Below are 15,547 nucleotides of genomic sequence, written 5' to 3' on the forward strand. Positions count from 1 at the left end.
TAATAATCGTTGTACAAAGTATGCCTTGTGAGGTATCATCTTGTCATACATCTAAAGGGAAGGGTAACCACCTTTCTGTATACAGTGCTATAAAATCCCTCCTGGCCAGAGGCAAAACCCTTTCACCTGTAAAGGGTTAAGAAGCTAAGGTAACCTAGCTGGCACCTGACCCAAAATGACCAATGAGATAGATGACAAGATACTTTCAGATCTGGAGGGTGGAGTTACTTTCACCCCTGCAGAGAAGAAAGCAGTTGCGGGAGGTTGTCAGTGGTGTACAGATTGTTGTAAATAAACAATAAATCTCGTATCTTTATTCCATCTGTGCTTTTCAGTGTCTAGCAAAGTTATGAATTTCAACTCCCAGGTCCATCTTCACAGTGCAGAGAGAGGAAGCGAATAGGCTAGAACCAGGGAGAAGGAAGGTACCCACTCTGTGTGGGCGGGACCCAGATCCCAGACTGGAAGCGGGATGAGTGGGGCCGGCACCCGGGACCCTGGCTGGCAGGAGCCGGCGGACGGAACCCGAGACCGGCAGCGGGCTGAGAGGTGCCCCTGGGGAGAACCTGCTGGTTAAAGGAATTAAAAACCAGCTGCCTCGTGCGGCTGCGGGTCTGTTCCCGGGAGCTGGGGGGTCAGCGGGTCAATCCCCGCCCCCGGCGCCCGCTGCTTTCTCCGTCCGCACGAGCTGCCTCGCTCCTCTGGCCGCTGCCGCCGGACGCGGCTGATCTGCATAACCCCGCCCCCCGACAGGGGCCCCGCCCCGCCCCCTCGTCTCCCCGCCCCAGGCGCTGGGTGCCGCGCTCCGCCGCAGTCCCGCTGCCCCTCTCGGCCCCGGCCCCGGGGGGCGCCTCCGGCCGCCACGGGTCCAGCCACCGGCCCGTCCCTGCCCTGAGCTCCCCCAGCTTCCGCACTCGGCTCGGGGAGCCCGGCAGCGAGAGCCGGGCTGTGCATGGAGGGGAGTTTCTGGGGGTGCGGGGCGCGCAGGGGGCGACGGAATTTCCGAACCCTAAAAGGGGGGGGGCACCAGCGCCGGAACGTGGCCACCCCCCTCCCGCGGCTCCCCTTCCTCCGAGCCCCCACCCTTGCCCCTCCCCATCGCTCGAGGCCCCGCCCCTTCCCCCCGAGTTCCCCCCGGCGCTTCACTTTCTCCCCGATCTCCTGCTCTCATGCCGCCTCTTCCCCGCAATCCCCGCCCCCGCACCGCCCCTTCCCCCAAGGCTCTGCCCGGTGCCGCCCCCTTTCCCCAGTTCTCCAACCCCGCAATGCCCCTTCCCCCTTGTGCTTCCCCTTCTTCCTGCAACCCTGGCCTGCCCCGCCCCTTCCCCAAGATTCCCCCCCCACACCGCCCCTTTCCCCAAACCCCGCCCCCACACCCGCCCCTTTTCCCCATCGCCGCTCCCGCACGGTCCCACCCCTCCTGGCCCCCCCCTACCCCGGCTCTTGCTCCAAGGCCCCGCCCTCGCCCCGCCCTTTCTACCGAGGCCCCGCCCCGAACCGCCCCTTCGCCCAGTCCCGTCCCCACTCCGCCCCTTCCCCGGAGTCCTCACTGTCACGCTGCCCATTGCCCCCGGGTCCCTGCCCCCTCACTGCCCCCGGGTCCCTGCCCCCTCACTGCCCCTTCCCTCTAATCCCCACCCCTGGTTGGAGGTGGAGGCTGACAGCTTGCAACCCCCCCCCCACGTAATAACCTCACGACCCCCATTTTGAGAACCCCTGGGGTACAGAAGGGCTCAGCAAAGACCCGCGGGAATTCAGTGCGCAGGGCACATGAGCTGCGCCTCTCTTCGTCCTGCCGGAAGCCTGCAGGTGGCGCTGTTACACACCGGGGAGGGGCCACCCTGGGGCCTGTGCTGGGACCCGCACCTGAAGGGGGGAACAGCAAATTGCGGCTGCCGGCAGGCCCCGCCCCCCAGCAGCGGCAGGCCCCGCCCCCAGCTCCCGGCGGGCCTTGCGGCAGCGGCCGGCGCGCTCGGGCTCGGGTCCCGGCATGGAGCGGGGCGGGCCCGCGCTGGAGCTGAAGCTCTGGGCGGCCCAGGAGATGGGGCTGCCCCCCGGGAAGGTGCCCCCCGACGGGGCCTTCCGCCGGTGAGAGCCCCGGGCCCCCAGCGCGGGGACCCCCCCTCGGACCATCCCCCCCAGCGCGGGGACCCCCGCCCGTCTCCCGCCCCCCCGGACCATCCCCCCCAGCGCGGGGACCCCCCCCCGGCTCCCGCCCCCCCGGACCATCCCCCCCAGCGCGGGGACCCCCCCCCCGTCTCCCGCCCCCCCGGACCATCCCCCCCAGCGCGGGGACCCCCCCCCGGCTCCCGCCCCCCCGGACCATCCCCCCCAGCGCGGGGACCCCCCCCCGGCTCCCGCCCCCCCGGACCATCCCCCCCAGCGCGGGGACCCCCCCCCCGGCTCCCGCCCCCCCGGACCATCCCCCCCAGCGCGGGGACCCCCCCCCGGCTCCCGCCCCCCCGGACCATCCCCCCCAGCGCGGGGACCCCCCCCCGGCTCCCGCCCCCCCGGACCATCCCCCCCAGCGCGGGGACCCCCCCCCGGCTCCCGCCCCCCCGGACCATCCCCCCCAGCGCGGGGACCCCCCCCCGGCTCCCGCCCCCCCGGACCATCCCCCCCAGCGCGGGGACCTCCCCCGGCTCCCGCCCCCCCGGACCATCCCCCCAGCGCGGGGACCCCCCCCGGCTCCCGCCCCCCCTGACCACCCCCCCAGCGCGGGGACCCCCCGGCTCCTGTTCCGCGAGTTCCCGTTTCCCTCCTTGTCCGCGGGCTCCTGCGGCTCCCCCCCCGGCCACCTTTCCCCTGCTCCTTCGGGGTCCCCGCTGCGGGGGCGGCCTCCCTCTCTCCTCGCGTCCTGCCCCCCGGTCCTCCTCCCCCCTTGGCCCCCCCTTGCCTCCTCTGCTCCTTGGTACCTTCCTGCCCCAGCCCCCAGCCCTCCAACTTCTTCCCCATGGGTTCCCTGACTGCCCTACTGCCCCCACATCCCCATTCACTGCCCCTTGATTATATCCCTCCCAGCTGTGTGGCCAGAGGCGCCCCCCACACACACACTCCGCTCTCCCCCATAAAAGGGCCTCCCAGCCCCCTGCCAGGTTACCCCCAAGCCCTGTGAGGTTACCTGGATGAGCCCGGTGGGGGGAGGGAAGGAAAAGGGGGTATCCAGCCCTGGGGCAGGGACGTGGGGGGGGGTATACGGCCCTCAACCAAGGGCCACCCATGCTCCTCGTAGGGGTTTCCGGTCGCGTCCCCGTGGGGCTGATGCTGTTGCTCTGTATCCCCAGGATGTGCTCAGGCCAGTGTGCGGAGATCTGGAGATACGTCACCCGGCACGTGCACCACCAGAGGTGAGAGGAATGGGGTGCGGCGCCTTTCCCCTCAAAGGGCCGCTGGCTCCCACCCGGCCCCAGGGTGGGGGACTGGCTGGCTCAGGGGGGGCAGCAGCGGGGAATCGGACATGGGGCCTTCTGCTTTTCAGGTCTCCTCCCAGAGCCAGGGGTAGAACCCAGAAGTCCTGGCTCCCGTCCTCCTCTGCTCTAACCACTGGACCCCCTCCCTTCCCAGAGCCATTGCTGCTTCTGCAGTAGATTCACCCCTCTCTCTTTCCTCACAGGAATGTGAAGAAGATCCGAGGGAACTTGCTGTGGTATCCTTTCCTCGTTCCCCTTTGCCGTGGGGGCTTGTTACTATGGGCAGCTTTTTCACCAAGGGGCCCATCCAGCCCAGTGTCCTGCCCCGTCCCTGCCTAGACCAAGCCCCTGGGCCCATCCAGCCCGGTGTCCCCTATGCCCTATAGGAGCGGGTTTAATTTCCTTGCCGACCCTTGGCTGGCGTCTGTCTCCTGGCCTTGGACCTCGAAGCCTGCTGGCTCCGAGCTCTCCCTGACGTCTGTGTGTCTGTCCGTCTGTCCAGGCCTCTGTCACTCTCTACGTTCAGCCTCCTTTACTCAGGCCTTGCGTCAGGTACCAGCATCTGGAGGAGGCAGAGGTGAGGGGGCCTGTGGAGACTGCTGGGTGGATAGGGGCGTGTGGGTGAGGGCTGTGGGTGGGATGGGACGGGTGTTGTGGATGGGATTGGGTGTTGCTGTGGTGGGTGGGGGAGTCGGTAGGGGATGGTAATCTGGACTTGGAGGGGCGGGGAAGGGGATCGGGGTGCTGTGGGATGGGATAGAGTGGGTCAGGGTAGGGGATGTGGTCGTGGGGCAAGGTGAGGATCAGGTGGTGCTGCGGGGTGGAATAGGGTGGGAGCAGTGGGTGGGAAGTGAGTCGGGGTGGGATCGTGGTGCAGAGGGGTCCTATGGCATGGGATAGGGTGGGGGAGAGTGGGTGCCTTGTTGCTGAGCTGTGGATCTGGGAGATATGGGGAGGGTGGGGGATTGGGATTGGGGTGCTGCAGAGTGGAACAGGGGCCTTGCCGTGGGGGGAGCAGGATGCCTGGGTCTACAGCAGTCGGTGTCTCCCCCTCCCCACAGGGAAAGCCCAGTGGGTCGGAAGCAGAGCAGGAGCGGCGCCAGCAGCTTGCCCAGGGCGTGGCCCGCCTGCGTGGGGAGCTGCAGCAGCTGGACCTGCAGATAGAGACAGCCCAGCGTGAGGTCATGGCTGACGGTAAGGGGGGAGCCCCAAGGATCTGGGAGGCGGCGTAGTCTGTGCCTCCAGCGCTCTACCCCAGGCCATTGCTCTGGGGCTGGGGGGTACAAAGTCCACCCCAGTCCTCCCATCTGTTCTCCCCCAACACCCAGTGGGATCGTCCCCCTGCAGCCCAAATCCATTTCCCCCCACTTCTTTGTGGGGGGCAGGGTAGCATTGTTACACTGCCCTGCCGTCCTTGGGGGCAGCATCCCCCCATGTGGTCTCTTCTCCATCCGCAAAGTTCCCGTGGCCCCTGGGGCTGCTGATTTCCCCCTATGGTCCCTCCCCAGACAATCACCTGTGGGGTTCACACCCGTCACCTCAGGACTCCTTGGGTTCTGGGAGCGGGGCAGGGGAGTGGGAGAGGCTGGGAGCCAGGACTCCTGGGTTCTATCTCCAGCTCTGGGAGGGGAGTGGGGCCTTGTAGTTAGCGTCTGGGGCTTGGGGTGGGGTTTCCCTGATGGTCTTTCTGCTCCCACCCCGCAGAGGTCTCCCTGGAGGCGGCCCAGGAGCGGATCCGTGACGCCCAGCGCCGCTCCCTGCTGCTCAAGGCCTATGCGGCCCGCCTGGCCGAGGAACGCCAGCAGCTGCAGGGCAGCGTAGCACAGCTGAGGGGGCGGCTGGAGCAGCTGAAGGACATCAGCAGGTGTGTGGGGGGTGGTTCCGTCCTTAGCGTGGGGTCCCCACTGCTCCTGGTCGCGTCCCCCGGAATCCTTTGCTTCTGAAGCACTATCCGGTGGACATCTCTGCTGGGCAGTAGCTCCCAGAATCTTTTGCTCCTTGGTAGGGGGTCCCATGGCAGGTGGCATTAGGGATTGGGCATTGCCTATCCTGGGTAGCATCTCTCAGTATCCTTTGCTCCATGGCAGGGTCCCGCTGGGGATGGGGGGGTGGGTGGTGGGATGTCCTGAACTGTGCTCCCCCTTCCTCTCCCGCCCCTCTCCCTCCTCCCCCCGCAACCCCCCCCCGCCAATTTTCACAGCCTCCTCTGGTCTCTGCAGAAAGGCCAAGGTGGAGCTGACGGTGGGAGGGAAGCTGCCTGCCCTCGGATTTGCTGGCTTGGAGCCTGAAGTACTGGTGAGTTGGGGAGAGGATAGTGGGTAGATCCTGGGCGGGGGGAGAGGAATTTGAGAATCCTGCTCCCCTCTGCTAGTTGGGGGTGGTGATCTGGGGATCCCAGTCCTAGATCTCATGGGGGGGATCTGGAGATGCCAAGGCAGGATCTAGTGGCAAGGGGTACACGGTAATCTGAGCCCTGTGAATGCCAGCATGGGGCTCTGGAGATCTCCCTGTGGGATCTGGCGATGGGGTTTGGTTGGGAAGGAGGAGGGAATCGGACTGGGCCCCGGGGAGAGTCTGTCGGGCCATTGGCAATCTGGTCTTGGTATCCTGAGGGATCTCCCTGAGCCTGGTGTCTGGATCCCAATAAGGGGGGAGGATCCAGTAGATCCTGGTGATCTGCAGCTTTCTTGAGGGCCGTCGTGTCTTCCCCACCCCAGTAACCCGTCCGCGTGTCTGTCCCTGTCTCCGCAGCGGGACGTGCGGTCGGCCTGCCAGCTGCGCTTCCACTTCTTGAAGTCACTCTTCGAGCACAGCACATCTGCGGCCGTCCCGTAAGACCCTGTGAGCTCCCCTGCCCTCTCCTTCCCCCGTGCTCTGTTTCTGACCCGCCTCATGTGTCTCTCTCTTAGCAGCGGGACAAGCGAGGAGCTGCTGGACACGTCCTACCAGCACTGGCTGAGCACCGTGGAGGTAACGGGGGGGGAGGGAGGAGCAATGGGGTAGGGACCCTGGGGACGGCTCGCCTGCTGCAGGGATGCAGCCACCTCTGGAAGGGGCAGCTGGGAGCCCCTTAGCGCTGGACTGGGGCATTGGGGCAGCCCTGACTGCCAGGGGAGAGCCCCCTGCCCTGCTCCCTGCAGCGCAGCTCCCTCTAGCCCTGTATGGGGCATTGGAGCCAGCCGTGAGGGAAGGTACAGCGTCCCTGGCCCACTGTGGCTCATCCCACCTCTCTGCTCACGCAGGCCATCGTGGGTTCCCACCCTCCCAACCATGTCCTGGCAGCCCTGGAGCACCTGGCCCTGGAGAACACCCTGCAGATGCAGGAGCTCACCAGCCGCATTGACATTCCCCGCGACGTAGAGGCCCTCAAGTGGGTACCGCTAAGGGGCTGACAGTGTGGGGGTGTGGTGCTGTACGGAGCTATCGCCCCCCAGTGGTGGTGGCTTGTACTTGGGGGTGGGGGCAGAGTCAGAGCTCGAGAGAGAGGGGTGCTGTGGGTCTTTGGCCCCCTGGTGGTGTCAGCTTGTACTGCAGGGGGCAGAGTCGGGGCTCTGGGGCCTGTCACCCCAGTGGTGCTGCAGTGACCCATGGCAGCAATGCTGGGACCTGTATCTCTGCCCTCTGACCTGCAGGTTCCGCTACGAGAGCTCCCGTCTGGAAGACCTGGCGGGGCCACCAGCAGCCCTGCCCTCAGTCCGGGGCCTCATACAGGTGAGTGGGGGCATGGGGAGGGGCAGGCAGGGCCACATGTGGGGGCTGGGCAGTGCCAGTGGCTAGGATATAGTGGGGGGGAGGGAGCCACATCCGGGGCTCCGGGAGTGTGGGATATATCAGGGGGAAGGGGCTGTATCTCAGTGCTGGGGGGTCCCAGGGACAACAGGGCCCATATCTCCAGCTGGGTTATAGTGGGGGGAGGGGGCAGAGTCCCCTGGCCCCTCCTTACCTGCTCCCTCCCCCGGCTGCAGGAAGGCTGGAGCAGGTGTGAGGAGCTGTGGGTGCAGCAGCTCCCCCTACAGGCCCGGAAGCAGCGCAGCACGGCCCAGCTGGCCTCCCTCCTGCAGGAGATGCACCGGCTGGTGGCGGACGGCTCGGAGCACGCGATCCTTGCTAGGTAGCTGCCGCAGGCCCTGGGAGACACCCCGCCCCCTGGACTCAGCCCTGCACAGTTCGTGACCACCCACCGCTGGGAGAGCGCTCCCTGCTGGCGGGACTTCCCACCCCAGGGGTAACCCGGCTCTGTCAGGGCCCCCTGGAGCACGCTCCCTGCTGGGGAGACTTCCCTGTCCTGTGGGGTCCCCCTGCGCTCTCGGGGCCCTGTGGTGAGCACCCCCTGCTGGGGAGACTCCCCCCCCACCCCCCCACTGAACTGGCCTGTCCCGCCTGGCCCCCAGGGCGGTGCTGGAGCTGGAGCTGCGGGCTGTGCGGCTGGCAGGGCTGCGGGATGGGCTGCGTCGAGGCTGCCAGGAACTGGAGCAGGAGGCAAGTGCCCGCCATGCGGAGCTGCAGGCCTTGCAGAGCAAGCGTCAGCGCATCCTGGACTTCCGCCACCTGGTGGTGAGTGCGGGAAGCGCGGGGGGGAATCTGGGGGCCAGAGCAGGGCAACCTCTGGACGTGGGACCTGCCTGGGGGGTGGGGAGGCAGTAGGGCACACAGGAGGATGAGGTGGGGTTGGCTGGGAGGGTGCCCGTGGGTGGGGTTTCATGGAGGGGGATCCACAGGGTACCTGGCTGGGGGGAAGGAAGTAGAGGGGGTGCATGCTGGGGGGAGTATATGGGTTTGGGGATGATGGGGGGGGGAGGGGAGACAGGGAAAGGAAGGAGTGAACAAGTTGGGGGTTGGGGGGGTTCCTTCTGTGGGAAAGGGAGCGATTGCGGGGTTGAATATGGGGTGCCTTGCTGCCCCGGGGGGAGCAGGGACACTGTCTTGAAGCATCCCCAGGACTGACACTTTCTCTCCCTCCTTCGCCCCCAGCGCGAAAAGCAGCAGCACGTCCGGGCGCTGATCAAAGGCACCTCCTACATCAAATGCCAGCTCCGCAAGGACCAGGCCGAGGTGAGACACCCTCCCATGCCATGGGGCGGGATCAAGGGGCACTGACAGAGGATGGGGGAGTCCAGGGCTGGGATACCAGGAGGCTGTGGGTCGGACCTGAGGGGCACCGGCAGGGCTGGGGGAGTGGGGCCCAGGGCTGGGAGGGCGGGGCACCAGCATGATCTCCCCCAAACCCCGCTCTCTCTCTCAGGTCCAGGCCTTCGTGCAGAGGAAGCTGCTGGGCCCGGAACAGGACGTGACCCTGGAGTCGCAGCGGCTGCACGGGGGGGTGGAGCGCGAGGTCCGGCAGCTGGGGGCCATCGCCCTCCCCTGCCTGCTGCACCGCAGCCTCCCTGGGTGAGTCTCCCCCCACCCTCCTGCTCTGTCTGATTGCTCTCCCCCACAGCGAGCAGGGTCCTGGGGCCAACTGTCCCCTCTTAGGCTGCCCCAGGGGCTGGGTCCCCATATGGGGGGGCGCCCCTTGGCCTTGGGGGTGTACCTGTGCTCCCCCTCCTGCACTACTGGACTTGGGGTATGCAGGATTCCTGGGATTTTCTCCCCCCCTTCCTTCCCCACCTGTGTCCCACTGAAACGGGGCTGAGACCCACCTTGGGAAAAGCACCCTGAGATCTGCCGGTTGGAGGGAGGGAGGGAGATGCCCGCAGAGCAGTACTGGTACTCTGCTCCTCTGCCCCAAGCTGGGGGCGCTGGTCCTCTGGGAGTACTTAGGCAGTGGGATTAATGCTGCAGTCGGGGCACGGAGACAAGCAGGAGCGTTGGTGCTGGGGAATACTAATGAAAACCCCGTATTCTCTGGGCGGAGAGCTAATACCCTGAGAATAGGGCAGGGGCTTTAATACTCTGGTGGGAGCATGAATACTCTTTCCGGGGGCGGGGGGAGGGTAATGCTCTGAGAGCCTTGGTATCCCAGATCTGTGGTAAGAGGATTAATACTTTCTGGGCTGATAATGCTCTAGGAGCGTCGGTAGCCTATAGCGGTGAGAGGAGCATTGATACTCTCTGGGGTATTAATACTCTGGGAACACTGGTACCTGCTCTCCCGGGGGTACCAATGCTGTACTATGCCGGCAGGCTGCTGTGAGGACAGGGCCCCGCCAGCCCTTCCTGGGGAGCGGGAGGGATGTGGGCTGGGGTGCCCGGTGGGGATGGGGGATGCCTGAGGGTGAGGGGTTCAGGGGCTGATCCTCAGCTGCCCTGACCCGGTCGTCCCCCGCCTCCAGGTCCCAGCAGGTCCAGGCCCACGAGCTCTCCATCCATCGGCTGGACCGGACGGGGCTCGCCCAGCACCGGGCCTTCCTCACTGTGTGCCAGGCTGCCGGCTTCCCTCTCTTCAAGGTGAGACGCACACTTGGTGGAGCAATGGGGCAGGGAGCAGGAATGTCTCCCCACAGGGTGGGAGTGAACCCCTCCTCTGAGACCCTCTTCTGGGGAGAGATGGGATGGGGGGCCCCAGGGAGGGGGTGGGGCAGGAGCATCCCCCAAGTTTATTCTGCATTAAACCTCCTCAGAGCTCCCTGGGGGGTGATCTTGGGGGAGAGGGGGCAGTCCCTGTGTCTATCTGTCTCTGCCCCAGGCCCCTGAGCACCTCCTGCCCCACATGGCTGAGCTGAAGAAGGAGCTGCTGGCCCTGCGTGCCCAGCTGAGTTACAAGAGCCAGGCGCTAGCCAGCCTGCAGCAGCGCCAGGGGACCGACGTGCAAGGTGAGCTCTCCCCATGGCTCCAGGGGGGCGACCCCCAGCCTGCGGCCCCTTCCCAGGGTCTGCGAGGGGCACCCTCCTGGCACACGAGCCGGCCTGAAGGGTGGCAGGACCATGGCATCCGCCCAGCACAACTCAGCACCCCCCCCAGCCATAACTCCTCCGGGCCTCACCAATGTCTCCTTCCCCCAGTCCTGCTGCAGGCCCTGCGGGACCACGACCGGGAGCAGGCCGGAGCCCTGGGGCCGCGGATCCAGCTGGTGACCGAGCAGTGCGAGCGCCACATGGAGCGCTGGCCCGAGGTGCAGGCCACGATCGACGCCTGGTGAGGAGCCCCCGCCCACCTGGTTTATGGGACGCCTTGTTCTCCAGAGGGGGGAGGCCCTGCCCATCCTGTGCTGGGAGGGGGTCCAGGGTTGGTTCTCTCCTGCCAGGGGTGGGGTGGGGGCTGTGAGGAAGAAGGGGGCTTGCCCAAGTGGAGGGGGGGCACAGGAGGGACTGATTGGGGGGGGGTTGGAGGCTGGGGTGGGAAGGAAGGGGGTGGTCTGGTGCCTCTGGAGAATGGGTGTACCTAGGGAGTGGCCGGGGGGGGGGGGGCATATGCCATAATGGATGATGTGGGGGGGGGCAGATTTTGAGTGTGGACGTGGTGGTGTCTGCTGGGGGGGGAACTGGGGCGGGGGGCGGGAAGGAGCCATCTCACCTGCTGCCCTCTCTCTCCCCGTCCCTGGGTTCAGGTGGGAGCAGCCGGGGCAGTTCTCCCTGCCGGCGGAGCACCGCCAGGGCCTCACCTTGCAGCAGTGGCTGGAGCGCTGGACCTTGGCCCTCAAGACCCTCCAGCAACACAGCTGGGCCTGATGGCCCCGTCCTGCCTGAGAGGGGCTCGGGGAGCCCCGCCCCCAAAGGGGTGCAGTTGTAGGTAGCCACACCCATGTTAGGGAAGGAGTGTGGATGGGACGCGCCTATCTGGGGTGCAGTTATTGGGGGCCTAACCCAGCTGTCCCCTCTTCCGCAAGGTGGGGGGTCAGTGTAAGGGGGGTGACCCAGATGCTGGTGGTGGGAGGGTTGGTGGGGCTGAGCGGAGGTGGGGGAGCAGTGTCAGGTGTGGGGGGGATCCCACGTGGGTTTTGTGGCGTTCTGTAATTCCCATTGTTCTGAATAAACTGACTAATGCGCATCCAGGTCTATGGCAGGGACTGGGACATGGGGCCTTTCCCCTCTGGGGGACGCCAGCTCCGACCTGCCCCAGGGCAGGGACTGGCAGGCTCAGGTGGGTGGGGAATGGTCCCCTGCTAGGGGGCACCAGCTCTATCTGGCTGCTCCAGGCTGGCTTGGCCTGTGGTTCTGCCTGGACCATCCCACCCTCCCTTGTGCCCTGCCCTAGGGGCCAGTAAAGACGGCCCTGTCCCGGGCACTTGAGCCCAGGGGTTTATTCCTGTGCTGAGGTAGCAACAGCCCCTGCTGCATCTTCCTTGCCTGTCCTACCCAGCGCAGTCCACTTGGGGCAGGCAGGGATCCCCTCCCTGAGCTCGCCGCCCTGGCTGCGGCCATCCCTTCCCTGAGCTCGGCTGCGGCCATCCCCTCCTTGGCAGAACCACCTCTGAAGCCTTTGGGGGCAACTTTGTCCTTATCCCTCTTCCGTGGAGAAACTGAAGGATGGAACAGGGAGAGGTGAGTGGCTTGAACCCAGGAGCCCTGGCTCCCAGACTCACCCCCTCCCCCTTCCTATTGGAAATCAAGTGGAGGGAAGCTTTGCTGGGGGGACCCCCAGCTAGGAAGTGGGGGTAGACAGCACCTATCGGTGGGGGGTGGGAGGTCCCTCTCAGGCTGATCCCTCTGACTTCCTCAGACCGGGCCCTGGGAGTGTCGCAGAGCTGGCCACCACCTGGGTGATTTGCAGGGGGGAAGGAGGGTGCCAGCATTGTACCCATCCCCTGGGAGCTGAGGGGGTCTGGAGTACCCTCAGCTGGTTGGGGGGACATGGGCTCCTGCTGCCCCGTGCTGGCTGATAGCATATGCAGGCTTTGGCTGATCCCCAGGCCAAAGCCCCGCAGCACCCTGCAAATCAAACAATTCCCCTGGCCACAGCTAAGATGCTGCTGGCCAGGGAGCCGAGACCCCACTGTCATTGCCAAGGCTGCTAATTCCCCTCAGCTCAGTCGCAGCCCAGCTGGTTAAAACATCCTCTTGCCGGATTGTGCTTAACGTGGCTGCAGAACCGAGTGCGGAGGACCGAGCATTCTCTGGGTGCAGCAGCTTTCGTCCAGTAGGCCCAGACCTTCCCAGGCATTTTGGTGTCTCGCTGCCCCTGATTTCCAGGAATGACGGTGGATCAATCTTAATAGCCCTTGTGATTTCCTTGCTGGTTCTGGGACCCCCCCACTTTCAGCCCCCTTTTGCACCCCGCTGTACAAACCGGCTTTAAACCCCGGCTTTCCCTACTGAGGAACAAATGTAGTAGCCCAGCATGATCGCAAAGCCCTAGAATCCTGGAGACGATCGAAGTGGCTCTGAGCCCAGAAACGTCTTCCCTGCCCCTCCTCTAAATATCAAAGGCTGCCCCCAAAATCCAACTGGGTCTTGGCCATGGATCTTGTTCCCTTGATGCCAACGGGTTTTTGGTTTGATGCAGGGCACGAGATTCCCAGCTCCCTGGGCCACTGGGCTTGGAAGGGAGCGAGGAAAAAGAGCAAGTGAAAAAAAATGATCAGCGAGAGAGAAAAGTGTGTGAGACGGAGAAAGAAATAAAGGGAGAGGAAAAACATTAGGAAGTGAAGGAAAGAAAGAGCATGAAAGGTAGTGGGGGGGGGAAAGGAAGCAAGAACCTGCAAACTACGGAAGGAAAGGAACAAAAAAGAACAAATGAACAAACAGGAGCGCTAGATAAAGCTAGAAGGGGACAGTAACAGAAAGGACAGACTGACCTGTTAAGCAAGGTTCCACCCCAGATTCTCCATGTTGGGGGCACAGGCCCTCCCACTTCCCTTCTGGCTTGAGATCCTTCCTCCTCTGCTTGGGTTGACCATCCATAGGTGCCCCATGCTTCCCAATCCTGACCCCCTTCCCACACGCTCAGGAATGGGTAGGGGGAGGCATCTTCCTTTGTGGGACTCCGGCTGAGCAGCGCCGTGGGTGTCTCTCCCTGGGGCGGGTTGGGTTGGGTTGGGTTATTTAAGCTCAGTCCTGAGCGTGTGTGTGTGGGGGGGGGTGGCGTGTGTGGAGCCGGGGCACGCACCAGAGAGAGGAACTGAATGCAGCCCAGCACCGGCTGGAGCCCAGACGCCGGCAGCTGGAGGAACATCTCCAGAACCCACTTGGATGGTGTCGTCCATCGCTGCTCCCCCAGGGGGACGGATAAGCGCAGGGGGGCGGGTGTAGTCGCAAACCGCTGCGGCCGGTTTCCTATTGGTGTGACCAATTTTTGTAAAGCCTTTTTTTTTTTTCATCCCCGTCTTCTTTTGTCGCTAGGGCTGGGCGGCTTTCTTCACTGCCATTGAGCAGCACAAGGGGCTCAGGGCAGAGACTCGGGGAACTTGTCGCGGGGGGGATGTACGGAGGGTCACAGGAGTAAGAATCCCATTTAGCCCTTGCAGGGCAATGGCGGTGCCATGGCTTTTAGTATTCAGGTCTATTGATCCGTACACAGCAGCATCTAAAGAGACTGGGGCAGAAGCAGGGCCCCCGTTGTGCTGGGGGCTGCACAGACAGAAGGACAGTCCCTGCCCCAGCTGAGATCAGGGTCCTGTTGGGCGAGGCGAGAGACAGGCCCTGCCCCAAAGAGTTTACAGTCTCCATACCCAAAAAGTGGGAGGAAAAGAGAGGCCCAGTATCACACAGCAGCCCTGAGAACAGAACCCAGGAGTCCTGGCTCCTCCTGCTCTAACTAGTAGCCTCCACTCCCCTCCCAGAGCCTGGATAGAACCCAGGCGTCCTGGCTCCCAAAATGGGCGGGAGTGGGGTCTAGGGGTTAGAGGAAGGGAGGCTGGGTTTCAGGAGTCCTGGGTTCCATTCCCAGCTTTCGGGTTAGAGTGGGGCTGGGAGCCAGGACTCCTGGGTTCTTCCCATCCCCCTTTTAACCATTTCACACAGCAGGAGGGGGCAGGGCAGGAAGTGGTGATGGGGTGAAAACTACCAAGAAGTGCAGGGAGCCTGTACCAGGAACCAGGTGGTGCAGAAACTACGGCCCCCTCCCCACCTCGAACCCCCCCTTGGCTGACATTGGATTGTGCCCCCCTCAGCCCCCAATCCACCCCCATGTACCTTGGGGGGGCAGAGAATAGCCACAGCCCAGTGGGCCCTGGCCATGCCCCCAATCCTCCCCCTACGGGCCCTGGGAGACAGAGAATAGACACCCCCGTCCAATTGAAGTTTCTCAGTGACCCAAAGTGTGTGTATAGGAGGGGAATGGGGGGTGGGGGCGGTGTGTGAGAGTATGGATTTGTGCACGTTTGTGTGTGAATCGGGTTCTGTAGGGGTTTTGTGTGTGGGCGGGTGTTTGTGTAGCTGTGCAGGTGTGTGTTGATGTGGCTGGATTTGGGTGGGTGTTTGTGTACGTTAGTAATAATGTGTGGGTGGGGCTGGATTCATGCATATCTTTGCAATTGTGTGCGCGCATGCTCTGCTGCCCTCTGCTGGCTGCAGCGACAACCGCTTCTCCACGCATCACAGCCCCCAAACTGTCACCTCCAGTGGCGATTCCCCCATCCTACACGGGCTGGCTGGCCTGACCCTTCGCCCGTCTGCAGAGTGTGGTGGGGGCTTCAGCTCGCCCCCTGTGGCTCAGCAGGGTGGAGGTGCGGGGCGCTGGGCTCCGATGCACCTGGAGGGCAAATCAGGCGGGGCAGGGCCTGTGGTTTCCATGCCGCGTTGCCTGGTACTGGGTCATTGCACCATCCCCAGCCACGCCGCACAGCGCGCCCCGAGAGGGAGTGGGGGGCCTAGCAGATGATCCAGTACCAGGGGGGAGGGGATATGTGGTTGCGGGGAGGGAAGGCCTTGGGCTGCACTGGAGGAGTACAGAGCAGGGGTGACACCCCAAAAACCTGCAGCAAAGGGATGGACAGATGGAGAGGGATAGAAGAGGCAGTGAGCCTAACATCTAAAAAGGGAGTGGGGTCTAGTGGTTGGGGGTGGGGGCTGGTGGTCTGAATTCCTGGGTTCTATCCCGAGCTCTGGGAGGGAAGTGGGGTCTAGTGATTAGAGTGGGGGCACGGAGAGGGGCAAGCCAGGACTCCTGGGTTCTCTCCCTGGCTCTGACTCTTGTGTAATCCCTCAGCAGTTACCCAACCCGCCAGTGTGTGGGAGCGAGGGGTGGGGCCGGGTTGCAACACGGCCCAGAGTCCCGTGCGGCCCCCTTACTTACTCAACCAGGGGCAGGGTGGGAGATGG

At 64.6% G+C, this 15,547-nt stretch overlaps 1 protein-coding gene across 2 annotated transcripts; it reads left to right on the forward strand.

Moving 5' to 3' along the window:
- Positions 1-1,753: 1,753 nt before the first annotated feature.
- LOC140902569 (HAUS augmin-like complex subunit 5) lies at positions 1,754-11,240 on the forward strand. 2 transcript variants are annotated; one of them, XM_073322784.1, is made up of 19 exons: positions 1,941-2,088; positions 3,285-3,347; positions 3,614-3,646; positions 3,963-3,987; positions 4,472-4,604; positions 5,115-5,274; positions 5,630-5,705; positions 6,162-6,241; positions 6,320-6,380; positions 6,653-6,780; positions 7,043-7,121; positions 7,376-7,521; positions 7,802-7,964; positions 8,382-8,462; positions 8,653-8,798; positions 9,683-9,797; positions 10,036-10,162; positions 10,352-10,484; positions 10,897-11,237. In XM_073322784.1, the coding sequence occupies exons 1-19, from the start codon at positions 1,991-1,993 to the stop codon at positions 11,015-11,017; spliced, it is 1,968 nt and encodes a 655-aa protein (XP_073178885.1). In that variant the 5' UTR covers positions 1,941-1,990; the 3' UTR covers positions 11,018-11,237. The 2 variants fall into 2 exon arrangements, with proteins under 2 accessions (XP_073178884.1, XP_073178885.1); XM_073322783.1 differs by lacking the exon at positions 3,614-3,646 and having other exon boundaries at positions 1,754-2,088; positions 3,913-3,987; positions 10,897-11,240.
- The last annotated feature ends 4,307 nt before the right edge of the window (positions 11,241-15,547 follow it).

This window comes from Lepidochelys kempii, chromosome 24 (genome assembly GCF_965140265.1).
Source record: "Lepidochelys kempii isolate rLepKem1 chromosome 24, rLepKem1.hap2, whole genome shotgun sequence".
In the NCBI taxonomy this organism is placed as follows: domain Eukaryota; kingdom Metazoa; phylum Chordata; order Testudines; family Cheloniidae; genus Lepidochelys; species Lepidochelys kempii.